The sequence below is a fragment of the Pseudoliparis swirei genome, chromosome 7 (assembly GCF_029220125.1).
Source record: "Pseudoliparis swirei isolate HS2019 ecotype Mariana Trench chromosome 7, NWPU_hadal_v1, whole genome shotgun sequence".
In the NCBI taxonomy this organism is placed as follows: Eukaryota; Metazoa; Chordata; class Actinopteri; order Perciformes; family Liparidae; genus Pseudoliparis; species Pseudoliparis swirei.
This window is the reverse complement of record NC_079394.1, coordinates 29,861,928-29,889,576: the sequence shown is the minus strand read 5'-3', so window position 1 is coordinate 29,889,576 and position 27,649 is coordinate 29,861,928. Positions and strand designations below refer to the sequence as shown.

General features: G+C 47.4%; 1 protein-coding gene across 3 annotated transcripts in view; it reads right to left on the bottom strand.

Annotated features, from left to right (window-relative positions):
- The window catches only part of LOC130196678 (tenascin-like), a 59,159-nt gene extending 34,640 nt beyond the window's left edge, over positions 1-24,519 (bottom strand). For all 3 annotated transcript variants that reach the window (XM_056418998.1, XM_056418999.1, XM_056419001.1), the window contains exons 1-6: positions 24,297-24,519; positions 7,973-8,520; positions 5,460-6,680; positions 3,281-3,544; positions 2,321-2,436; positions 1,137-1,290 (exon numbers count right to left, since the gene is read on the bottom strand). In XM_056418998.1, the coding sequence (XP_056274973.1) occupies positions 1,137-1,290; positions 2,321-2,436; positions 3,281-3,544; positions 5,460-6,680; positions 7,973-8,462 (2,245 nt within the window). In that variant the 5' untranslated portion in view covers positions 8,463-8,520; positions 24,297-24,519. The remainder of the gene's footprint in view (positions 1-1,136; positions 1,291-2,320; positions 2,437-3,280; positions 3,545-5,459; positions 6,681-7,972; positions 8,521-24,296) is intronic.
- Positions 24,520-27,649: the final 3,130 nt, after the last annotated feature.

Below are 27,649 nucleotides of genomic sequence, written 5' to 3'. Positions count from 1 at the left end.
TACACCCCGGCACGTTCGCTCCGCTCGGCAACAGCCAATCGACTTGTGATTACTGCACCTCGAGCTAATCACTCGAAATCCAGACTGTTTGCTGTCCTGGCTCCTCAGTGGTGGAACGAGCTCCCCACTGACATCAGGACAGCAGAAAGTCTCTACATCTTCCGTCGGAGACTGAAAACACACCTTTTCCGACTATATCTGGATTAAAACACAGATTAGCACTTCAGTGGCACTTAAATAGCACTTACTTATGGTACTTTTGTAGTTCGACTATGTTGAGGAAATGTTACTTCCTGTATTCTTGTTGTTCTTAGTTTGTACTCTAGGTTGAAATGCACTTATTGTAAGTCGCTTTGGATAAAAGCGTCTGCTAAATGACATGTAATGTAATGTAATGAGTAATACCATATTAATACCATAGTAATACCATATTAATACCATGAGTAATACCATGAGTAATACCATATTAATACCATGAGTAATACCATGAGTAATACCATGAGTAATACCATAGTAATACCATGAGTAATACCATGAGTAATACCATATTAATACCATAGTAATACCATATTAATACCATGAGTAATACCATAGTAATACCATATTAATACCATGAGTAATACCATATTAATACCATGAGTAATACCATGAGTAATACCATAAGTAATACCATGAGTAATACCATGAGTAATACCATAGTAATACCATAGTAATACTATGAGTAAGTGCCATTCAAGTGCCACTGATTGCTAATCTGTTTTTTTTCAAAATGTAGTCAGAGAAGACGTGTTTTAGTTTCCGGTGTCAGATCTAGAGCCTTCCTGCTGTCCTGATGTCGGTGGGGAGCTCGTTCCACCACTGAGGAGCCAGAACAGCAAAGAGTTGAGATTGAATCTTTCGTTTTGGTCATCATTTTCATCTTCCCGTTCTAAACTCCATCCCTATATATGATGAATCCGTTGCTGTATACGTGAGGGGCTACGTGTGCGTCGACACTCATAAGCTGTGGCAGACCAGCAGTCCAGAAAATACCACTTATACCATCAAGACAGATGTCCATCCTGCTGGAGTGAGACCATTCCAGCCTAAAACCCCCAAATGACCAGCCAGTCAGCGGTGCGATTGTGTACACTCACTTGTGACGACGTTCTGGGAGGCTGGCGGTCCACGCTTGTTGTTCTTCACCACCTCCAGCTTGACCTCATACTCCTGGCCCGGGCCCAGGCCCGACTGCTCGAAGGTGGTCTCTGGACGGCCGAGGGCGTTCAGAATCTCGCCATCTTCCTCTTTCTGCCAGCATCGAGGAAACAGCATCAACCTCTATGACGACTAGTCCTGGCATGATGTGTCAAGTGGAAGAGGGGGGGGGGGGCACTCTGGGTGGCGTTTAGACTCAAGCATTGACAGGGGACTACGTTTAGTGTGGCAGTGAGTAGATCACAGTAGCTCTGCTAGGAAACATTTCCCAGAGCACTCTAAGGGGAAAATGAAGCGGTACACAAAGAAAATGTACGGCAATCAGAGCTGTCAAGACATGCTAACTGCTCTGTTTCACAATGCTGGCTCGGCGGAACCATTTCCCACAGGAAACCCGACTTGATCCTCACGTATGAACGTCAGGCAATTACTGGATTTGAAGTTGGGGTCTGCAGTGGGTCGTGTGAGGCTTCTACCAGTAGAAAAGGTGCCTTATGGTGGAGGCTGAGGTAGGCTCTACAGCCGCGTTCACACCAAAAGCTTCTACTTGCGTGAGTTTACTCGCTTGACTGTTTGTGGTTTATTCGCTTCATTCGCGCCTAAGAGGGGGCGGGGCTTATCTCCGTGGCTTTACTCCATGGAAACGGTTATCATTTCCGCCATCCAACTTGGAAGAAATAATCACTATTTCCACTTCATACTTGTTGATGACATTCCAAAAAAGTTAGAACATCTAACGCCCTCGTGTTTGGGTTCATAACATTAATATTATGTATACATATACTGTATATATATACATGACATCACCCGTAGGCTCACCAACGGCGCAGCATCTCAACGCTGATTGGCTTTCGCAACTCAGCGTCGGGTGAATTTTTCTCCAAAGTTTAAATATTTAAACTTGAGGCAATTAAGGCACATTTTTCGCTTTGCTCAATTTGTGTCATTCTGGTAAAAATGTGCGTCAATCGGAACTATTCCCCTCTGTGCATTGAATTTGTATGAGATCTAGTCGTGTGAAAAATTCTCAACACTTTTGGTGTGAACGCAGCATAAAGGCCAATCCTCCTCCTGGAATACAGAAGCCTCGTGACGTCGTTAGCATACGGGCAGCGGGACTCACTGTGTTTCTGAAGATGAGGTTCCAGCCATCGAAGGCGACGTCCAGCGGGTCCCACTGCACCTCCACTGACGTCTCCCGCACCGACTTGAACTTGAGCCCCTCGGGCTCGGGCAGATCTGGGACCCATAGAACAAAACCGTCACTACCTTTCATCTGGATTTATACTTTAAAGCTCCTCTTTTATGGAACCAGCTTCCACTTTTAGTCCAGGGCTGAACCAGGTTCACCTGGTCCAGACCTAGAGACGCTGCTAGAGGCTGAGAGGCTGAGGGGGACGTTAGGATACACTGAGCTCCTCTCTCCTCTCCTCTCTCCTTATGGACGCTTAGGATACACTGAGCTCCTCTCTCCTCTCCTCTCTCCTTATGGACGCTTAGGATACACTGAGCTCCTCTCTCCTCTCCTCTCTCCTTATGGACGCTTAGGATACACTGAGCTCCTCTCTCCTCTCCTCTCTCCTTATGGACGCTTAGGATACACTGAGCACCTCTCTCCTCTCCTCTCTCTACTTATGGATGAATTTTCATCTCTCCATCACTCATTACTAACTCTTTGTGCCTTCACGTCGCATAGGGTCCTTTGCACTTGGCTGTATCTGATGCTTCCTGCCTGGCGAGCCGGCCTCCTGTCACGGCCCTGCTCTTGCGCCCTTTCTGCCCCCCCCCCCCTTTCTGGATCGTGGACCATGCCTTCTACGAACTACCCATACACAACTAGTCATACTCATTGAATGTGTTTATATAACATTGAATGTGTTGTAACTCTGTAATGATTCATTCTGTACGTCTTCTGTCCATCTTGGAGAGGGATCCTCCTCTGTTGCTCTCCTGAAGGTTTTTTTTTCTTGTGAATTTTTTTTTTCTTCAAATTCCTAATTTGTGATATTGGGCTACATGAAATAAACTGAATTGAATTGAATCCTCTGCGTTTCGTTGAGTGCCACAGAGGAGATTGACATACGTGTCGCCACCCGAGCGCTGACGGGAAGACTCCTCTTGTTGTTGAGCACAGCGTAGACGCTGATCAGGTACTCTACGCCAGGCTCGAGCTCCCGAATCGTGGCCATCATCTGGTCTCCGGGCACCCGCACATCCAGCTCCAGACCTCCAGGGGACGTCGGGGCGTAGGTGATCAGGTACTCGGTCACTCGCATCTCATTCCTCCAGGACAGGTCCACCGTCTCTGCAGTGACCACCGCCACCATCAGGTCCTTGGGTGGCGAGACTATGGAGAGACACTGGAAATCAGTGATTTGTATTGAGGTATTGTGTTTTATCCTAGTAACATTGGAGTTTTCTCCGAGTTCTGTATGGTTTAGAAATGTGGCTATGGGCAGACGAGAGAAGATAACATCAAGGATGACTTTATCTAGAAAATATATATAAATAAAACCGTAAGACTACGTAAAGGATTCAGAGCCATTTTGACATTTAAGTGTAAAACTCACTGAAGGCTGATGTTCTATAAAATGAGTTAATATAGCAATAATGTCCAAGATATTCATTTTCATAAATGTGTGTTGATGCCAAATGAGGAAATCCAATGGTGATTGAGCCTGTTGCACATGATTTGTTCCAGCTGTAACGAATCATTCTCTTGCTGTATATTTACCTTTAGTTTTCCAATCAGCTGTTTTTAAAACCACAATTTCCATTTTTCCATGTGATTATGCAGAAATAAGATAAATAATATAAACCAAATCAATGTTAGTTTTAATGGGAAATCAAAACTGGTTCCCATTTGGCAATCGCATTAATTAAAAACGCATTTCATTCATATGTAGAACTAGAGACCATCCCGTTTATGGTAATTATGCCATTAAGGGAAAATATATCTAGAAAATATTGTAATTTTAACCAAAAAGTGTTTCTGTAGAAGAGGAAAGAACAACCGATACCTGACAGTTCATTACAAGATCTCAATCTAAATAGAATTTTCAAGCCAGGTCAAGCTGTTTACAGCGACAACAAAAAGGTACCAACCAAGAGACGAAGTAAGAGACTATAGCTGCAGACGAGGTGGAGCGTGCAGTCGTTAAATTGGTGGCCATTTTCTTCAGGTCGTTGGTGGAGAACAAAACGGAGTTAAAACGAAGATTGATTTTGGGACTACAACATTCAGGAATAGTCTTCGAATAATGTTGCTCCATGTGTGGTGGATGCAAACGGACACGGTGTGCCCCCGAGTGGCAGCTTTAGAGCCCTAATTGTAGAATTTGCTGGCACAGTTTGTTTTGCGGCACCCTCCGGTCGTGGGGTGGGGCAATCATTTCCATTTTCATCGTCCCATTGCGGTCACTCTAGATCACTGATAGGCTCTCCAAGGAGCCTTGAAATGGAACCGTTATGCTTCTCACTAGAAATACAGTTAAAGTTACATGAATCAACATTCATACGAGTGTGAATATTTCATTTAAAATATCTGAAAACATAATAGCAATCTCTTCTAATCAAACAAGCGCTCCCTTTTAAAAGTCTCTGTGTCTGTGCTGAGTGTGAGAATATCACAGCATTCTGTTTAACATTAATATCTTAACTTTGATTTAAAAATCGTGTCCATAACTACAGCTGTTTGGAATTGTTTGGAGCTTCTAAGCTTTATTCGTAATGTTCTAAAATAATTGTATTATAAATTATTTAGTGAAACCCTCTTCCCCTGTCTGGCTCTCTTTCAAACACAATCCCAGCTCCTCGTCTCCTCGTCTCCTTGTGTCCTTGTCTCATTGTCTCTGTTCTCAGTCCTAAAGTCAACATTCATTTAAATAAGATGGATTTGATCAACTCAAACATGTTTTCATCTCACAAAATCTTTTGCTTCAATCCATACCCGTTGGCGTTGAGCCCTTCAAAAACAAACTCATCATTCCGATCACAACATGCACCTGTATCAATATACAAAATCATATTTCTTCCCCATTTAGTGACGAGGTTATGGTGATTACAGAGATCATTTTGATAACATTTTTGTTCTGGTAATCAGTTAAAATCACCTTCAAATTGGTGAAGGAAAAAAACACCCGTCGATCATCTCTCCAATCGTCGACCTCGATCCGATCGCTTTACCGGCACTTGGTAATACCGGTAACAGTCTGAGAATGAATTCTATTAAATGAACCCGTAGAATGCGATTTCTCGCTTACCTTCGGAGCAGTCCTCTCCAACAAAGCCCTCGCTGCAAACGCAAACTCCGTCCTCGCAGTGCCCCTGGTCCCGGCAGTCATTCGGGCAGGTCAGCGCGGAGCAGTCCGGCCCGGTGAAACCTTCGTAACACACGCAGCCGCCGTCCACGCAGTAGCCTCTGTCCAGACAGTTCTTGGGACACGTCTTCTCACCGCAGTCCTCCCCGGTGAAACCCTCGTGGCAAACGCATTGCCCGTCCTCGCAGCGGCCGCGGTCCAGGCAGTCGTTGGGGCAGGTCAGCCCGCCGCAGTCTTCCCCGGTGAAGCCGACGAAGCACGCGCACTTGCCGTCCACGCAGTCCCCGCGACCCATGCAGGCTTTGGGACAGGACTTCACGCCGCAGTCCTCGCCGGCGAAGCCTCTTTCGCACGCGCATCGTCCATCGACGCATCGGCCGCGGTCTTGGCAATTGTTCGGGCAAGAGACCTCGCTGCAGTCTTCGCCTTGGTACCCGACATCGCATACGCATCCTCCGTTAACGCACTGGCCCCTGTCGCCGCAGCCGTCGGGGCACGAGAGGACGGCGCAATCTTCACCCTCGAATCCCGGATCGCAGATGCACTTCCCGTTGAAGCAGTGGCCTCGCTCGCTGCAGTTCTCGGGACAGGTGAGCTTCGAGCAGTCGTCTCCGCTGTAGCCGCTCTGGCACGCGCACCGGCCGTCGGCGCACACGCCGCGGTTGTTGCAGTTGCCCGCGCAAGTGGGCGCCCCGCAGTCCTCTCCGGCGAAGCCGTCGTCGCAGTAGCAGGTGCCGTTGACGCAGCGGCCGCGGTCGTAGCAGTCGTTGGGGCAGATGAGTTCGGAGCAGTCGGCGCCCGCCCACGGCTCGTCGCAGACGCACTCCTCGTCGACGCACCGGCCGCGTCCCAGGCAGTTGTTCAGGCAGTCGGTGCGGGCGCAGTCCTCGCCGACGAAGCCCTCCTCGCAGAGGCAGGACCCGTCGACACAGTGGCCGTAGTCGCCGCAGTCCAGCAGACAGAGCTCGACGCCGCAGTCGCCACCGCCGAAGCCCTCGAAGCACTGGCATTTGCCATCCACGCAGCGGCCCTGGTCCTGGCAGTCGTTGGGGCATTCTGGTTCGGTGCAGTTGGGGCCCTTCCATCCAGGTTCACACACGCAGCCGCAGGTGTCGGCGCTCCAGTTGCCACGGCCGTTACAGAAGGGCTTTGTGGACACTTCACCTGGGAGAGGGCAAGGGGGGGAAAGGAAGGATTGTAAAGCTGTGTGATCGCAAATAATTCCGTAAAACAACGATGAACACAAACCATGGCTGCATATCTGAGATAGATAAGAAGAGAGTTGCAGGAATGATTCCGAAAAGCCTCCACATTAGTCAGGATTTTAGCACAAGATTTCCCTCGTGTCAAAGTCAAAGAGTTTTTGCTTGGATGCCTGAAAGAAGGTGTGTGGTTAACATAAGTTCTACAGGATGAAATATGTGAATTAAATCTGTATATACACTACCGTTCAAAAGTTTGGGGTCACTTAGAAATGTCTTTATTTTTCAAAGAAAGGCACTGTTTTTTTCAATAAAGATAACATTAAATTAATCAAAAATACCCACTATCCATTGTTAATGTGGTAAATGACTATTCTAGGTGGAAGTGTCTGGTTTCTAATGAAATATCTCCATCGGTGTATAGAGGCCCATTTCCATCAACTATCACTCCAGTGTTCTAATGGTACATTGTGTTTGCTAATCGCCTTAGAAGACTAATATCTGATTAGAAAACCTGTGCAATTATGTTAGCACAGCTGAAAACAGTTATGCTGGTGATATAAGCTATACAACTGGCCTTCCTTTGAGCTTGAAGTTTGAAGAACAAAATTAATACTTCAAATATTAATCATTATTTCTAACCTTGTCAATGTCTTGACTATATTTTCTATTCAATTTTCAATTCATTTGATAAATAAAAGTGAGTTTTCATGGAAGACAAAATTGTCTGGATGACCCCAAAATGTTAACGGTAGTGAACATATATACATATGTATATATGTATATATATACACATATATATGTATATATACACATATATGTATATATACCGTATGGTGATGTACCACCTTACACATTTTTAACTGTATTCCTACTTCCAGGTGGCCAGATTCAGTCCATTTTATTTATTTAGAGAAGCTGGAAATCTTTTTGAGGGTTTGAATGTTTTCAAGCTTTGATGACACTGACACGGACGCTCCGACAACCCATAACTGACAGTCGGATGCGAAGAGGCTTTGCATTGACGACGACGTTCAAACTCAAGTCGTGGCAGGATATAAACCGCGAGCTTGAAAAAGATCATGACAATCTGTTTGTTTGCATTGGCCAGCTTTTCATGAACTGAAATCCAAAATGAAATCCTTTCTGCCCTCAAACTGGAAGCCCTTTAGAAAGAGATTCCGACGTGAGTCGACTTGTCTCGTCAACGAGACACTCTACCATTACGCCGGCACATGAACGATATCGACTGACCCGTAACCTGAGATCCACAGCAGCCCGTCCCGCTGCCGCACTGCTCTCTCAAACCCGACAGCTCGGACTCCAGCATCTCCAGCCTGCTCAGGATGTCCTTGATGCCCAGCTGGTTGTCGCAGCCGCACGCCTGCTTGGGGATATTGATGCGGTGGGTGAAGACGATCTGATTGTCGCCGTCCAGCGTGTGCTCGATGTGCTCGGAGTTCTGCATCTCCATCGGGGCGCCGCCGCCCTTGTGTTTGAGCTCGCCGTCGCCGGGAGAGTCGAGGTGCACGGAGCAGAGGGACGTGGCGGGGACGTTGATGTTGTAGACGTGGTTGAACACCACCGGCTGGTCCGGGTGGGGCAGGGTGAGGTTCTCCTGGGTTTTCGTCGGCGCCAGAGAATCCCGACGGTGGCGGATGACCTTCTTGACCAGGCCGGCGGCCGAGAGCTCGAGGAGCAGGGCCACGGTGACGCAACCAAAGAGGAAGCCTTTCATCCCCATGATGACGCCCCGAACCTCAGGACGTGGTTGTGGCGACTGTTCTGGGATCAAATGGGTGCTAGAGAAGGAAAAAGTACAGAAAGAAGCGAAAAATTAAGAAGGGCACTTCTTTCCAGGCACATACACATTTAAAATAGTTTGTCTGGACACTGCAATCTACGCATCATTCTGGTGGATGTTACCCGTTTCTTGATCACAATTGCCGTTCACACACTCCCACCACAAATGCGTCCGCACCAAAGCTAAATTGAAATATCATAGTATGCCACTGAAAAGCAATTACCCTTCTTCTGTTACCCCCCCAAACAAAAGACCACTTCCAATCCTGGTGCTGACCCATTTTAGGCCCCTCTGCTCTTCGAGTCGGAGACACACACTTATTTGTTTTTTGTTTATTTATTGGATCCCCATTAGCTGACACCTTAGCGACCGCTAATCTTCCTGGGGTCTACAGAAAGGACAAAATACAATACATACAAAAACATACAAAACATATCGTGAAACCAACAGTTAAAAATAGTACAACAAAGTAAAAAATAGTGCAGTCAGATGCACAGTTGAAGGATAAGATATATGTTATGCAATTCAACTTAATTCATACAAAGAAAGAGAAAATCAGATGACTAAAAAGCAATAGAATACGTCAAGTGGTGAATGTTCTTAGGTGCGCCTTTAATTGTTTTTTGAATGACAAATTATTACTTGGCAGATGATATTCTTCTCACAATTCCTTTGAGGACCGGGGAGCAGCAGCCACCGCAGGGGGCGGCGGCGTACGGCCTCGGTTGATCCGAGGCTTTTCCCCTTTTTCTCGGCCACGTTGAAGACAACACCTGCATGGTGGGGAGCCTCCTCCGACATTTCTTCCCCCCCCGCAGTCCAGGCCACAACCCAAGCTGACGGGTTAATAACGGAGTGCGGTTAGTCCATCTGTGGGCTTCCTGTAAAGCACAGAGGTCTGCACAAACTTCTCGGCTTCCTGCAAACATCCCATGTCAGCATTCCCAGACAGCCACTGGGTTTTCTTTCATTCAAGGAAAAAAAAAAGGTTGTGGCATAGAAACCAACCTCAAGACCTGGTGTGTTTTCTTCTTCTAAATGTAATATATGGGCTTGGTTACAGGTATGTTCTTGCTGTTACATTTGGTGTTATTCATGGAAAAGAAGACTGAATCTTAAAGCATGGTGTTCCTTTTAATAATCCTGTTTCTATTAGTTTTATATCCTGAAAGATGCTGACAGACATGCAACGTTACAGTATTAACCTCTCAGTACTGGAACCGAAAGGGAGAAGAAAACTATTGGCTCAGCCTCAGTTTATATAATGCCCTTTTTAGCCCACCTTGCTGACACCAATCATTTTCTGCCTCTCATAAAACCAATGTGTGCCTTGGCTGCTCTCAATGTAATAGCACCTGTTAGCCCAAAGCAAATATCTGGATAAGCACACAAAGCAGATTTCAAACCCTGCGGTGGAATATATCTTTTTATAGGGCTTTTTATGTGTGCGACACCTGACAGTGGCGCTGATATGGATGCATTAAAGAAAGATCTTTGTTTGTTTTTCTTTGCATCTTTGCATCTTCACGTGTGGACACAGGGGGCCTGGCAGTCAGCAGGTCATATTCCTTGAAGAGGTGCTCGGCTTCTTCATCCCGGCCCGACGTGTGATTAGGCAAGCTGACAGATGAGCTCAGCTTGGAGGGATCCCACCGCTTCAATGCCCCCCCCCCCCCTGATTAGACAGGCAGGGATGAGCACCTCCATGATGGGTCGACTGTAAAAGTGCTAATGTGCGCTGATGGAAGCGCTGAGGATCTGGGCCCTCGGGGGTCCGGCCCAACCCCCGCCACCCTGTGTCTCATGTCGCACATGCACATCGACGCGCACACACCGATGAAGTCACACCGCTGTTCCCAAGCGTCACAAACCAGGGATTCAATCAACAAAATAGCCAGAAAATTGCTTTGAGCTGCTGCTCAGGTTTTAGTTCTGGGCGGATGGTTGGCTTTCTCACTTTGAAGGCTGGCTGCTCTCCACATGGACTTCTGAGCGAGGAAACCCTGAGAGACCAAAGCGCGCTTTGTTCGAGAAGCTGTGGCTCTGGCAAAACTCTGCTTTATTCAGAATTAGACGCAGAGAGAAGAGAGTTCCACGGACTCGGAAATTAAATCTGATTTGACCTTCTCTCTCCTCTTTGATGTCGTCTACCACGCTTTAATATGAAGCAGAACAATCGCAGTAAGAGAATCTGAGTGTGACGCTGATACCCCCGTTTAGATTTCCTTCATAGACACCATGTGGCCCTGGCGCTATGCGAATGCTGCTGGTTGCTGGCACTGCAGACAGACTTCATACAATCTGACTGCTGCTGCTTTGTCATTCCCACATTTGGTTTTGCTGTTTGGTTAGCTTCTCCAACAGCAACAAAGCTTGTTGCCCGTCTTGTGGTCGAATGTGTGGCAATTCTTTTTTTGCTCAAGAGAAACCTACTGGCATAAACATTTGGTGCAACTGATCTAAATGATCCTGTTGTGAATGACCGAAACACTTCAAGTGTTAAACCTCACGCAGTGGAGAGCTGGAAATATCGATTTGGGATTGATTTTAAATGTGATGAGGTCTCTCGCTGTCAGGAATGTTGTTGTTTTGGGATTAAAGGGACAGGGTCCGCCAATCAAACAGCTAAACTTAAACCGTGAACTGACTATAAATGTAACCTTTCCCAACCTAAAGCACAATGCATTGTGGTCCTCATAACAACAACAATTTCACACCAGATGAAAAGAAAAACATTTTGGCATTGCATCTTTCTGAAAAACCAGCAATGTGACAATGCCACGTGACGACGTAACGTGACGACGCAACGTGACGACGTAACGTGACGACGCAACGTGACGACGCAACGTGACGACGTAACGTGACGACGCAACGTGACGACGCAACGTGACGACGCAACGTGACGACGCAACGTGACGACGTAACGTGACGACGCAACGTGACGACGCAACGTGACGACGCAATGGCGACGCAACGTGGCGACGTAACGTGACGACGCAACGTGACGACGCAACGTGACAACGTAACGTGACAGCGTAACGTGACAACGTAACGTGACAACGTAACGTGACAGCGTAACGTGACGACGTAACGTGACGACGCAGCGTGACAACGTGACGACGCAACGTGACGACGCATCGTGACGACGCAACGTGGCGACGCAATGTGGCGGCGTAACGTGGCGGCGTAACGTGGCGGCGCAGCGTGGCGGCGCAACGTGGCGGCGCAGCGTGGCGACGCAACGTGCGGACGGCGCAACGTGGCGGCGTAGCGTGGCGGCGTAACGTGGCGACGCAACGTGGCGGCGTAGCGTGACGGCGCAGCGTGGCGGCGCACGGCGTGGCGCGTACGTGGCGGACGCAGCGTGGCGGCGCGGCGTGGCGCGGCGCGTGGCGTGGCGACGTGGCGTGGCGTGACAGCGTGGCGTGCGACGCGCGTGGCGGCGCAACGTGGCGGCGTAGCGTGACAGCGTAACGTGACAGCGTGGCGTGACAGCGTAACGTGGCGGCGAACGCGTGGCGGCGCGACGTAACGTGACAGCGTGGCGTGACGGCGTGGCGTGACAGCGTAATGTGACGACGCAACGTGACGACGCAACGTGACGACGCAACGTGGCGACGTAACGTGACAGCGTAACGTGACAGCGTAACGTGACAACGTAACGTGACAGCGTAACGTGACAGCGTAACGTGACAGCGTAACGTGACAGCGTAACGTGACGACGTAACGTGGCGACGTAGCGTGACAGCGTGGCGTGACAGCGACGTGACGTGCGCGTGGCGTGACGGCGTGGCGTGACGGCGAACGTGACGCGCAACGTGGCGACAAGCGTGGCGCGTGCGCAGCGTGACAGCGTAACGTGACGACGTAACGTGACAGCGTAACGTGACAGCGTAACGTGACAGCGTAACGTGACAGCGTAACGTGACAACGTAACGTGACAACGTGACGGCGTGCGTGGCGGCGCAGCGTGGCGACGCAACGTGGCGGCGTGGCGTGGCGGCGCAGCGTGACGGCGTGGCGTGACGGCGCAACGTGGCGACAGCGTGGCGCGTAACGTGACGCGTAACGTGACAGCGTAACGTGACGGCGTGGCGTGACGCGTGGCGTGACAGCGTGGCGTGACGACGTAACGTGACGACGTAACGTGACGGCGTAACGTGGCGGCGTGGCGACGGCGTAACGTGACAGCGTAACGTGACAGCGTGACGCGTAACGTGACGCGTAACGTGGCGTGACGGCGTGGCGTGACAGCGTGGCGACAGCGTAACGTGACAGCGTAACGTGGCGACGTAACGTGACAGCGTAACGTGACAACGTAACGTGACGACGTAACGTGACAGCGTAGCGTGATGACGTAACGTGACAGCGTAACGTGACAGCGTAACGTGACAGCGTAACGTGACAACGTGGCGTGACGCAGCGTGGCGGCGTAACGTGACGGCGTAAGTGACGTGACGGCGTGCGGCGGCGTAACGTGACGGCGTGGCGTGACGGCGTAACGTGACGGCGAACGGCGTGGCGTGACGGCGCAACGTGACGCAACGTGGCGGCGTGACAGCGTGGTGACAGCGTGGCGTGACGGCGTAACGTGACGGCGTAGCGTGACGCGGCGCGGCGTGGCGGCGCAGCGTGGCGTAACGTGACGGCGTGCGTGACGCGACAGCGTAACGTGACGGCGTGGCGTGACGGCGTAACGTGACAGCGTACGTGACGCGTGGCGAACGTGACAGCGTAACGTGACAGCGTGGCGTGACAGCGTGGCGTGACAACGTGGCGTGACAACGTGGCGTGACGGCGTAACGTGACGGCGTACGTGACGGCGTGGCGACGCAACGTGGCGCGACGTGACGGCGTGGCGTGACGTGGCGCGACAGCGTAACGTGACGCGTAACGTGACAGCGTGGCGTGACGCAACGTGACGGCGCGTAACGTAAGCGTGACAGCGTGGCGTGACAGCGTGGCGTGCGCGTAGCGTGGCGGTACGTGACGACGCAACGTGACGCGACGCGTGGCGACGGCGGCAGCGTAACGTGACGACGTAACGTGACAGCGTAACGTGACGACGCAACGTGACGACGTAACGTGACGACGTAACGTGACGACGCAACGTGACGACGTAACGTGACGGCGTAACGTGACAGCGTAACGTGACAACGTAACGTGACAGCGTAACGTGACGACGTAACGTGACGACGTAACGTGACGACGCAACGTGACGACGCAACGTGGCGACGTAACGTGACAGCGTAACGTGACAGCGTAACGTGACAGCGTAACGTGACAGCGTAGCGTGGCGGCAACGTGACGGCGTGGCGTAACGTGACGACGCAACGTGACGACGCAACGTGACGACGCAACGTGACGACGCAACGTGACGACGTAACGTGACGACGTGACGCGTGACACGCAACGTGACAAGCGCAACGGCGTAACGTGACAGCGTAACGTGACAGCGTAACGTGACAGCGTAACGTGACAGCGTAACGTGACAACGTAACGTGACAGCGTAACGTGACGACGCAACGTGGCGACGTAACGTGATGACGTACAATGTAACGTGACAATGTAACGTGACAATGTAACGTGACAATGTAACGTGACAATGTAACGTGACAACGTAACGTGACAACGTAACGTGACAACGCAACGTGACGACGCAACGTGACAACGCAATGTAACTCGAAAATATACAACGTTAACGGAAGGACGAAACAGAATGACAAAACGGAACAAGGAAACAGAACAGAACTTGACAACGTCAATGAAAACACAATAGAAAACAACGGAACAACTGAATCTAACCGTAATAGTTACCGTGACTAAATGACATGACGTAACTGAATGACGCGGCGAAGCGACGCGGCGAAGCGACGTTACATGCAACAGAGCAACTGAATCTGACAACCATAGCTAACGCGAATAAATACCAATGTACTTTAGCAGACTTTATTCGGGGCCGATCACACCAAGCCGTGTCGCAACAGGGGTTGAAAAATCTGAACTTTTGTAACAGTCGCTCGTTGTACAAAAAATGTCACAAAAAAGTCAACATTTCATCATATTGCAGAAACGTCACGTTGAACGGGGCTGGAGCCGATCCCAGCTGGCAATGCGCAAAAAACAGGATCCACCCTTCCAGGCAATCACAGTCTGACACATAGAGACAAACATTCACACTCACATTCACACCTACGGGCAAGTTAGAGTAATTAATCCGCATGTCTTCGGATTGTTGGATGAAAGCCCACACAGAAACAGGAAGAGAGGCTGAAACACAGCAACCACAATTAAAAATAAATGTAGCATTCGTCATTCAAAATAGCATTTTCTGATCTGTTGCCCCTGTTGACAAAATCCATTTGAATCATGGGATTTTTCTGACCCGTCTATTCTGTGTTTGGGTGAAGTTTAAGAAATTACAACTATATATATATAAATTAGAAAGATCAACATCCCCGATTAAAGAAATGTCAGAACACCCGATACCTATCCAGATCCAAAGCATGCATGAGCGTGGTATGCACAAACCTTCCAACAAATGTCATACTCCTTCATTTGTGAAGGCTAGAGGAAACAGTCACATCCAAAGAGTCTAGAATTGACAATCCGCAGAGAGCTGCCTCTTTACAATAGTCTTCTCATACATCCTGATTTTTTCTCATGAAATTAATGTAAAAAACAGCAGCAGTAACTCACGTCCTTCCTTATGTGTGTATTCCAGCATATCCCTTTCTTTAGCTTCCATGTTGTGCAAATACAGAACCTTAAACCGTGGGTCCATCATGAGGACACATTTATTTTACACAAAGACAGACCAAGGGCATCCAGATAAGAGTAAAACACGGCCAGTCCCGTCAGCCCGAATCCCCGTAAATTACCAAATATCTCCAACCCAACGCGGCGTGCAAAGATTGTATTATCACTCAGCATTGATAGTGCATTTGAACAGCGCTGCTTCAATGGCAATAAATCAATGCCTGTTGGATGATTACTTTAGCAGCGTGATTCTTTCCTCCTTTTAGACAAAGATTTTATTTTCAGGTGGTTAAGAGATTTAAGCGCAAACATTCTGTAAGCAGACATAACTTTTTTTCCAACTCAAGCCAGGGCCCCATGCTGCCAAACAGTCGTTACTGTGGTTCACCTTTGCTGAGATTACTAAATGACAGCTTTGCTATTGCTTGGGAACACAGTGGTTATCTGTACAGCCGTTCTGAGGAGGAAATGACATTTGTATTGGCACAAAAGAAAGGCCAGCGAGCAATGTGTGGTCTGTCATTAAAAAGCAAACCGATATGTGAAAAGAAAGATTGCTAACAGGGATGGACTGGCAGACGGAGCATTTTTACGATGGAACCATCTTTGTCTCACCGCTCCATGAAGCAGGTTCATTTAATTTTTATATTTTTTTCGTAATTGGCTGGCACGATCCCATCTTTAAATCCTTTGCCCTGTGGGCTCAGGGCCTTCATTCAACAGGGCATCTGCAAAAATAGGATATGGAATATGGGAAATGGATAAGACAAAACAACATGCAAGGAATGCACGGAGCAGATGCAGGCCAACGCAAATACAGTCCAGAATGTTAATAGCTCCAGACTTTTCAGACCCTTAAGCGTCTTGCTGCTCGCTGAGTAAAGTTCTGCGGTTATTGAGCAGCTTTTTTCAGGCAGCAGCGTCTGTAATCTCTGTTCTTACTGTGGTTGGAAAAAAAAGTATCCATTATATATACTATAGGAATTCTATTCATTTATTTCTTGCAAAAATGTGTAGAAATCGTTTTGAATGCTATATAATGTGGTATAATTATGGTTGTATGTGATGGATATAGACTGCTTCTAGATTATTGTGCATTACCAGTATGTGTGTGTTGATGGCATTATAGACATGAAAGTGCGACTGAAAAATGAAATTTGATTCGGCAGTGAAGGAAGATGAGCGTTATTATCAGCATCGTGTCGTAGTTCATTTTTAAATGAAAAACCGAAGATAAGAAAGATGTGTTGACTATGACTGGATAACGGCAGCAGTGAGTGTGAACAGACAGGTGCAGCAGCCGCCCGATAACTCGACAACAAACAATTTGGATAATTAAGCGGCGTGCCCCCCCCTCGGTGCTTAAAAAGCTGTAAATATTCAACGACTACAACTCGAGTCCCAAGGCTTGTTGAACAAGGCTGATAGGATGCGCATGCTTTCTTTTGATTTCTGAAGAATTTTTCAAGCTTGCCTAGTTTTGTAGGTCACCCACGACAAAACCTCAGCCTGCCGTCTTTGGTACAGTATCCAAATCTGGGTCGCTGGTATAAGGACTGAATGAAGGGTTATTGTCTGGGGCTCTTTTCACCTTGAGACACTCTCCCACTCTAACAGGGGAATGACCAGGAAATGGACCTCTGTCACGGACACTCACTGCCATGTCAAGAATCACGAATCACGAATCCAAGCCAAGCCACATGCTCCAAACAAATGGTTTCAGTAAAAAAGAAGAGGAAGGCGGAAACCAAACTAACAGCAGGTGGAGAATACGTTAGCTAGCTAGTTTACGTTAGACATCATGTGTTTATCGTGACACTAACTGGCCCGATAGGTTTTCATAGCGTGTTTATTCGAATAAATACAACTAGAACACCAAGACTATTTTATTGTTGTCCTTATGAAGGTGGGTGGTCGGTGACAAGGCGGGACGGACCTTCAGTTAGGGGTTAGCTGTAGCAACTCAATTAAGCCAGTGCAAACCTCAGCCCTGGAAGTTACAGCGGGCTAAACTGTGTAACGGCACCAACAAAAAGTTTTCTGATCAGGCAAGGAGCCTGGGCAATCCCCCCGAGGATCCCCGGAGGGTCAGACCCCCGAGTATCAGACCCCCAGGCGCTGAGGTTTGTGCTTGCAGAGAAAGTGAGTTGCCACAGAGAACTGCGAACTGAAGGTCCGTCTTCCGGACAAAATGAAGGTACGTTGTTTTTTCTCGAACTATCAAAACGTACAGGGACTTCAACACGAGGATAGACTGGACTTACATTGACTCACTGTCACCTCTATGGGTACTGCTGGTATTGCAAGACGGGACGGGTGGGTTTGCATGCTAGAAGAGAGCTCCGCAATACATAGATGTCTTTGACGTAACGTGAACACTGTAACCTCTTCACGTTCTTTACATTTCACATCTGAAAGAGCTCATATCCCAAAGAATCACATATACACACGAGAATTGGAATCTGCTGATGACCATGTTTATCACAATCAACTTGCCTTGCAAGGTGAAGGAAACCACATATGTCCGGAGCGAGAGCAGGTTAATATTGATTTGGATTCCTGTGTCACCACCAAGGTCGTAGCCAGAGAGATAACAAGTTGCTGAGGACAGCACTCTGGTTGTGAGTTATCATCGTCAAACACAGAAATGAATTTCCAGGAAGAGGCTTGAGCTGACCGCCCAACGCTCAATCGATGGTCCCGTTGTTGCGTGGCAGAAAAGGTTTTTCAAAGTGTTATCACCTCGCACTCTGGAAGACACACACACGACTTTCTTTTTCTGCCCTTTAATGACCGATCATCGTTATTGTGCTGAACTAGACAAAAATCCCCCTCCGGCAGAGTAAAGCAGCAAAACTGCTCGTTTAACGGTGGAGGCGGGAGAGATGCGGCGGTGGGAGAAAAGACGAAGGGCGATCAGTTTCGACTCATTTCATGTTAAGGAAATGTGGCAGTCATGTGGTCAGGCCATGACAACAGCACACAGCTAATTTGGTAAAGACAAGCCTACTCCGAGTCTGATCCTCCTCGGGAAAATCTTCTTCTGTCTTGTCTGACAGATGCATATTTCAAAAGCAAGTTAGGTGCAGCGGTTCCCAGACCAAGATGAATGGTTATTACACATATGATCTGAACAATCTGTAATTTATAAGGTCATGGGACCAGCATTATAGATACATTTGACACTATTTTTAAAAGAATAAAGCTTTGAAAAAGCTTGTAATAAAATCAATGAAAAGTATCATTAGTTTCAGCTGATAAACACATATACTCTATGAGTGATGTCTTTACAGATTATTCTGCTAACCCTCAGAGGCCAACACAGCTTTCAAGATATGTTCTTGAGAACTTTGAAAATGACTATTCATGCTTTAGTGTGAATACAGTAACTTATAATGCCCATATATAATGAGAGGATTTGTATTCACTGAGGTCCAGATGACACTTAGCATATCCAGGGCAACGTGGTTGAATGTAAATGTATGTAATAACCATAATTATATTCAACTTCTTCTAACAAAAGTCCTTTGCCTTTGAAGTAAAAAAAATCTCTCTATCCCGTCACGCCTTACAAATCTGACAGAAGACACTGACGTGTAATCAATCAACCATATCAATATTTCCACTACAACACGCTATCATTATTTCCCAGATGGTAAACAATTTATGATGATTTGACTTGCTAAACAGATATGAAATGGGGAATACTCTCTTTTTGATGGATGAAAAGAAGGCTGGTTTCATCCGCCGTGACCCCATTGGGTCTGATGACACAGATAGCGGGGGGAGCGGTGGGGGTGAGTGTGTTCATGGCTGATAAGGCAGACGGGGAGGTTGGATCTGAAATACCGGCAGAAAACACTTATCTGGGTACTCGGAGAGAGAGCGCTCTGCCGAGGATGAGCCCTATCTCGCTCGCAGAGTGCTTTGGAGCCTGAGCTGACACGTCTGACTGATACCGCCCCAAAAAAGTCTATCCCTTCAACCAAAACCAATTTCCGACTTTGACACTGAGATACGGAGAAAACGAATGTTGAACGAACGAGCGCGCTTCACTGGGTCAATTGCACAGCAGACAGTCAAATCTCAATTTACTTTTTTTTTTTTTTACTGCATTGTGATTTGACTCGCGTCTCGCCCCGAGGCCCGTCGGTGTTCTTTTACGACGTGTCCCCTGCAGCGCCTCCGTCTCGCGCTGCTGTTCTCGACGGGGCCAGATGGAGAGGTCGGAGGCTTGTTCATTGTTCCTGAGCTTTGTAACATGCCGGGGTGCTGGTGACCTACTGTTTATTAGCCTACCCCCCCCCCCCCCCCCCTACCCCTCCGTGTGGCGTGCAGACTTGGCAGCCTCATGTGCAGCCTTTACAGCACATCCACCTGCTGTTTTCGAGTGATCGCGTGGCCCACCCTACCTACTTCCTCCCCTCGGCTTTCACGCTGCACCGCAATCGCTATTCAAATCTGGCTCGCACCTGGCTAGTGCCTGCGTCGAGGTATTGATGTCGACTTCTGGGACTCCTCTAAACTTACCATGTAACGAACACCTTCCCTCTCAGGTAAACAGCTGCGAGGCGAAAGCCCCGGGCCCCAGAGAGCGGTTTGGCTAGTTGCGACTTGTGAACTTTAAAACATGGAATTGGTGTCAGTGTGTGTTCTCAAGTGGCACCATCATAGAAAAGTGTGGACATGTGTCTGACGGCAGGAATATCTTGACCTTCAAACTATAAGATACGAGCAACCAAACAAAACAGACTCACCACTTTCTGTGTGGAATATCTTTGAAATGTGATTCAGACATTGGAGGCAAAGGAGGCTGAGTCAACATGTCAGAGGACTTTGCAAGGCCTTTCAAAGACTGCATGTTACAGCACTTTACACTAGAGGTTTATTGGTTACTTCCATTTACACAGGATGGAAAGGATCTTTTTTTCCTCCACTATAAATGGAAGCGAGCGTGTTGGCTGTGATGCCCGGACATCTGTTTGTCCTTGTCTGTGATGAAAGCCTGAAGCGTGTTGCGTGTCCAAATTGGGAGTGCCTTCCATTCAGACACGTGTATGAGCCTAATGACCTCGGTCCCCGGGGTCGGCTCTTCATTGGCTTCCCCGCTTTTTTACTATTTCCCCCAATTTTAATTGTGTGCCCCTCTTTAAAGGGACCCCATATTGCTCGAAGAACATTATGGCTCATGCATTCCAATGTGTAAGGTGACTGGTGGAGGCAAAGTGTCAGTACGAAGAGTCTACCACAAGTGATCATCCATTGGAGGGTATGGGCAATACAAAGGCATCCCGGATCCCACAGCTCCCAAGACTTCCACTCCTTTGCTGTCACAAATTAGCATCCGAGGAACATTAAAAACCATCTGGAATGCTTTAAACACTGGAATTCTTCGAGGGGAGTCTTTATACCATGGTGATGACAAATCAGACTTGGACTGAGTGGGGCGCAGGGAAATCTAATTGTGGTGACTTTTGTCAGCATCATTGATGCCTTCCAAACATTTATTTGAAAAAACAAAAGCACACTACCCTTTGATGCAATCCTCCAAGTTCAGCAGAGGATGTTAGAATTTGAGAAGACAGGATTCTTCTTCCGTGACCAGATTTTCCGTCGGTGGCGCTCGAGTACAAGTCTGAGCTCCGTCCAAACCACAAATGTCTGCAGACATTATCTTTAAAGTCTATACTTAAAGCAGTGATTTATATTGTACTGCCTGATGCTCCTCTTTTAACATTAGACCTCCAGTTTCACTGTGCTCAATGTGTGTTTTGCTTTACTAGATATACGGTATTTAGAGCCATCTGGACCACAGGTGGTCACATAAATCAAGTAGTTCAGTTCAGATGAAAACATCTCATGAATTATGTGAAATCTAGGGAGATTTACTCAACACGACAGCACGACGTTCCACCAGAAACCAGAGACAATGTAGAAGCCAGAGACAAAGGGTGAGGAAAGAGGGGAGGCGGCATAGAGAGGCTAGATCGGCCTGAATTAAAGATGACGTTCATTTAATCCAACCCAAAACATCTCAGCATCTCTCCTGAGCCTCATCTGAAAAAAACCCACGATGACTGTTTGCTTTCAATCACCAGTGAAGGAGCTGAGTGGGGTTAAAGACAGTCACCCTCTCGGAGACCTTTGTGGGGCATTGAGCGTCGGGAAGTGAACAGCTGTGCAAACAAAGGCCTGTTTCCCACTCGTCGTCACGCCGAGTGTCCCTGTCAGCGGCGACTCGCACGCCGAGCCAAGGCACCGTGAAACATGCATGCGAAGGAGCCTCCGATGCCGCCGACAGTCGGGGCCGATATCCACAAAACAAGTCAGTGTGTGACAACTGAAATAAGTCAAAATGAGACAAAAGAAGAGGTGTTTCACATACACTACCGTTCAAAAGTTTGGGATCACTTAGAAATGACTTTATTTTTCAAAGAAAAGCACTGTTTTTTCAATAAAGATAACATTAAATTCATCAGAAATACACTCTCTACATTGTTAATGTGGTAAATGACTATTCTAGGTGGAAGTGTCTGGTTTCTAATGAAATATCTCCATAGGTGTATAGAGGCCCATTTCCATCAACGATCACTCCAGTGTTCTAATGGTACATTGTGTTTGCTAATCGCCTTAGAAGACTAATGTCTGATTAGAAAACCCTTGTGCAATTATGTTAGCACAGCTGAAAACAGTTATGCTGGTGATATAAGCTATACAACTGGCCTTCCTTTGAGCTTGAAGTTTGTAGAACAAAATTAATACTTCAAATATTAATCATTATTTCTAACCTTGTCAATGTTTTGACTATATTTTATATTCATTTGATAAATAAAAGTGTGATTTTTCATGGAAGACACAAAATTGTCTGGGTGATCCCAAACTTTTGAACGGTAGTGTAGATGGAGCTGAGCCGGAGGAACCTGAAGTCACAGCTGCTTCATTGTGTCCGCATCTCCTCATCACACACAAATACCACCCGGCAGACGCTGCCCTGGTATCCTGTGGGTCTCCTCCATCACAGCACCTGATATCTCCACAACACACCCACTGCTCGCTCTCCTGCTGGCTCTCCTCCTCCCGACTCACCAGTTTACCTCTAATCCTCCACTTTAACCCTCTCTGGCGAAGATGGAGGTGGGGGTCCCCGTATTACCTCTCTGACCCTCTCTCACTAAGATGGAGGTAGGGGTCCCTGTATTACCTCTCTGACCCTCTCTCACTAAGATGGAGGGAGGGGTCCCTGTATTACCTCTCTGACCCTCTCTCACTAAGATGGAGGTAGGGGTCCCTGTATTACCTCTCTGACCCTCTCTCACTAAGATGGAGGTAGGGGTCCCTGTATTACCTCTCTGACCCTCTCTCACTAAGATGGAGGTAGGGGTCCCCGTGTTGGGCACCACAAGGATAGGATTTTTTTCCAAAAACAGCTTCAGGGGTACTCAGTCTCAATCTGTGAGCCCTGCAATAAATCCTGCCTTAAAGGACTGCTAAACTAAGCCAAAGAATTCCAGGCAGATCTAGAGGCGCGCTGCACTCAGGCAGGAAAATCAATTTGATGCTTCAAACTCCTTTCGTGAGAAAATGTAAATCTTGAATACAGCAGTCATTTGCCTCCAAATAAACACATGAAATCGAGAGCACTTGAACGCACCGTTTCTCAATGCAACATTATTACCTTGTCCGGTCTGACCAGCAGCTCATGGAGGGCGATGTGAGTCAGGTCGCCCTCCATGAGTGCTACTGTTACACTATGTTTAAGAAAAACGACACACCAGTTTGCTTTAATAAGAATAATTAGTTTGACTAGAGATTGTAAGCTCTTTAGCTGTCCAACACCCACACACCATCGTATTTAGTGATCCATCAAACGTCCTCTATTTCATCCGTTTCTCTTTCGGCAATCGCTGTGTGGGACGCACCCGACAAACAAATGAAGCTGACCTCAAGATAGAAGACTGGGAAGCACATGGAGGGGGACAGCCACTGCCAGCATGTTGGTGTGTGTGTGTGTGTGTGTGTGTGTGTGTGTGTGTGTGTGTGTGTGTGTGTGTGTCTCAGTGAAGCTGCCAGTTTACAGCCGGCAGTGTGAATGCTGGAGATCTGGGAAAGGAACCAACCAGCAGCATCTAATACATAGCAGCTGTCTGTCTCCTGGGTAACACAAGCCTACTGTCTGCTGGCAACCAGAAAGTATACAGCTGGAGCTATTCCGGCAAGCAGCGCATACGGACACACACACACACACACACACACACAGACACGACCCATCTCTCTCCGATCGGCATCAGACCCAACGCATGCAGAACAAATCAGTGGAACATCACAGACTTCCATCTCGGAAGAGATTATTCTTTTTGTTTGTTTCTTTTTTTTTACCTGCGCTGGTAATAAAATGGGAATTAGCGCGAAAAACGAGAGGAAAACACGTTCCCGGCCAAACATAATTGGCACCCAGTTGCATTCAGTGAAGTGCGAAATTCACCCGCTGTCTGAAGTCCTCCCTTGTAAACCATGAGCATGATTTTCAGAAGCTGCTCTGATGAATGGAAATTCCAAATGTGTTTTCACTGGAGGTGATGATATATAATAGCCACACATAATTAGATGATTAATTTAATTGACAAAAGGCAATGCATGTGGGTCATTTAGCAAGCAAACGTGTTAAAGGCTGATTAGTTTTTTCAAATAGGAGAATTATTCTGATGTTTGTGTCATTGTAAACTTAATTTTTGAGGCTTTTTGGACAAAATGTGTGATTAGATGTCCCTTGCTGAGAGTAGCATGTGTTTTATGTTTTGTCGACTAAACAATTATTATTGAAGCTTTAGAAATCAAATTTCTTTCAAAAAAGAATTCAGAAAATAATTCTCCCAGAAAGTTTTGTTATCAACTCATATAAAACCAGGCAACAGAAGCTTATACAGTTGTCCAGCTTTGCAAATCATTTTTCCTTCAATCATCCTAATTAAAGTCCATTCATTCATTCTGCTCCGGCAGGTAAAGAAGGTGACTTACCTCACGCGAGGCGCACGATGCTCACGGCTCCTCCACTGATGAGGAAATGTGAGCAGAAGCAGGCGTTGGAAACCTTATCAGCCAGCCCCCGATAAACGCTCTCAGTACCTCTCAGAGCGCTGACAGCTCTGTCATCTTCCCTCTGTTCTCCGAGAGTGTTTACTCGAGTCCACCTCGAGAGCCGGCTGATGTTGTGCAGCCAGTAAGAAGAGAGAGACGGAGAGTGGCAGACTGAGAGAGAGAGAGGGAGGGAGAGAGAGTTCCCTTTCTTTTAAACAGTAGACCCTCTGCGGTCAGACTCCACTCCCACCTACTGCTCTCTGAAATGCCCCCCACCCATTCACCGTCTCCACAGCATTGTGGCTGAAAAGCGAAGGAGGCTGAAACGGGACGCCTCGAGGCTGGATGGCGGAGAGAAAGACTGACTGAGAGAGAAAGAGTCGGGAAAGGGAAGGGGGGGTTGGGGTTTGAGGCGGGAGGGGGTGGTGGGGGGAGCTGGTTGGACCATTAGCAGCAAATTGCAGCGGGGGAAGCCAATGGAAGGCGAGATGTGAGTGAATGCAAGGGCCCTGCATTAACATAGCGTTTAAGAACTTGAAAGCGGGGAGAGAAGGGGCCCCGCCTCGGCTCCATTGGTGAGGCCGATGCAGGCAAAACACTGAAGGAATAATTAAATGATCAATACGTCGCTATTTTTGGTCCGACTAATGTTTGGTCCTCAAAAGCGTGACAATATCTTGAGAACTTTCCGGTCAGGCTGTGTATCCGTACCCCATGAACTGTTAGGCATCGCCAGAAAAAGGTGGCATCGCAGCTTCTCCAGTCAAACGATACCTGCGACCCACATGGAGAAAATAAATCACTATTCGTAGGATTTTTTGCCACAACCAACAACCCATACAGGCTGCTCTCAGCTCTCAACAGGGAGTCTGGCTCAGCTGTGGCAACAGTGTCCACATTGCTGACAGAGTTACCATGATTAAACGTAAGGGGAGTGGCATAGGCTGGGCTTTACGCTCCCGTGAAGTTCCGTTGGCTAAAAACAGCCAATGGCTATCAACAGTAACAGCCATATGAGATATTTGCTACCCAGTGAGACGTGCACACAGTTTCCATTCCCATGGTGGGTCTCGAATGAAGCACTCTATTGTCATAAGTATCACTTTAAGGATAATTGGATCGGTAAGAGTATTTTTTCAGAGCTGCTTTGTGAACTGACGGCTAAGTTGCTACTTGCCAATAAGCACATAGTTTATTAAAAAAGATGTATATGTACCATCCCAACATGTCTCATATCTGTCTAAAAACCATGACCAGTCTGTGGTGTCAATACCTTGAGCACGGAGGATTAAATAAAGGTTGACGGAAACGCAGTATATGAAGAAATGATGGGTGTCTCCATTTGGGGTTCTCCGTTCCCCCAAAGGTTCGCTCTGTTATGGTTTGCTATTGGTGTGAATTTGCACGGCAATGTTTTAACCCCACTGATAACTCCAGTGGTTGCACCAAATTCCTTGGAATCTTGGACGAAACTTTTCTCTTTTAAATGCTAGTGCAACCGACCCTTAAAGCGAGCCCGATCCCATTAGAATAAACATCATTGTGAGCTTCTGGTGTAGTTTGAATCATCGTGAATCACCCACTGTGACACCATCGGGTCAATGTTCTACAACGACGACACCCTTAATGTCGGACACTAGCCAAGAATCCTTTGCGCATATGTACGCAATTTGCAGTGCCAGAAAGCAAATGCGTAGAAAGGTGGTAGCTGATAAAATCATACAGTGCAATTTAAAAATGGGGTTCGATGTCATGGAAAGCTTATGGATTAGCATCGTAGTTTAAATAAATTCATGAATAAATAAATTCATAAAAAATTATATTTAAATAGAAAATAGCAAAAGAAATTAATTAAAAAAGTAATCACCAATAAAAATACTAAATTAAATAATAATAATAAAATAAAAAATATGTTAAATTATAAAAAAATATTGGTGCCATAATGGAACAATTTTTTTTATATTTGGGATTTCAAGGTCATTTAAAAACTAGTAAGCTACAAGCAATACAAATGTAATTGAAATATTCACACTGTCCATGAAATATTGTTCATTGTATAATGAGTTATACTCTGGATTCGCATTCTCATTTGGCTGCACCCGCCCCGACCGGTGGCCTCCTCGCCACCGACGCGTCCGTTCAACGCGGTTGGGCGGCGACCGCCAACTAGAACCGCCCTCGAATAAACACAGGAACAAAAGAGCCTGGGAGGATACCCGCGCCACACAGCTCCTATCCACCTTGGGGTGGAGGGGGGGCGGGGGGAATATGTGGGGGGGGGGGGGAATACTAGACTTCAAAGAGCGTAGATATGGCGCATCAAAGATCTTCCATGAGAGGCGGCGTGACACTCATTAAGTCAGAAGATGACCCCGCCGACTGATCGCACTGGCTTTGTTGCTGCTGATGGTGATGGTGGGGAATGATAAAGACTTCCACCAATATTTCCCTATTTCTTTTTTTTGCTTGATGTATCGCTTCCTGAGCAAACTATTACAAAAGTGCTAATGATGCAGTTCCAGGGGGAAACAAGTCATACGGAGGCTAAATTAATGTATGTTTTCCTAACTTATATGCAGAAGCCTTTGGGGAAATATGGCTCATCAAAAGCTGAAACGGCCAACATGTTGATGAAGATCGTGGTATGCGAGGGGAAGATTCATACGGCGGGGGGGTACCGAGCGGAGCTTCTTCTTTCCCCAGAAGGGGGAATGATCCTCGTCTCGTTGCTGAGAGCCGGTCGCCAGTCAGGCAGAAAAGATCCTCTCTAATCCCAGATGCAGCACAATGGCACATGTGCAGCGCGGCTATCGGGTGATAAAAAGCGAATTCAATGACTCGAGGGCCCTAAATTCATTTTCATCTCCCGCTCCCAAGAGAGAGGGAGGAAATCTATCCAGTCCGGGGGCATGGATCCCTTCTTTTCTTTTAATGAATTCTGTCTGTAATGATCATCATTTAGATGAGATGATGGGCTGAATGCCTGGCTATGTATAGCACCTGTTTTAAGTGACTGTAAATGTAGATTCCCTGTGTCTCTCCATCTGTTCCTGTTCTCACCTCTCTCTCTCTCTCTCTCTTTCTCCCTTCTTCCTTCCTTCACAGCCTCGGCTGGCTTTTCTTTTATTTGCAGAGAATTGCTGTGGGAGTTCTCCGCCTCCCTGTTTGTGAAGGCGTGTACCTGTTCACCCGCTTTCGGAAGCAAGTGAACTGGGGGGGGGTGTTGATTTCCCTCGATGACTCCTCGTACGCCGCATCCTCGCCTGTCAAGTCCTGCCGCCGCTAGAAGCCGG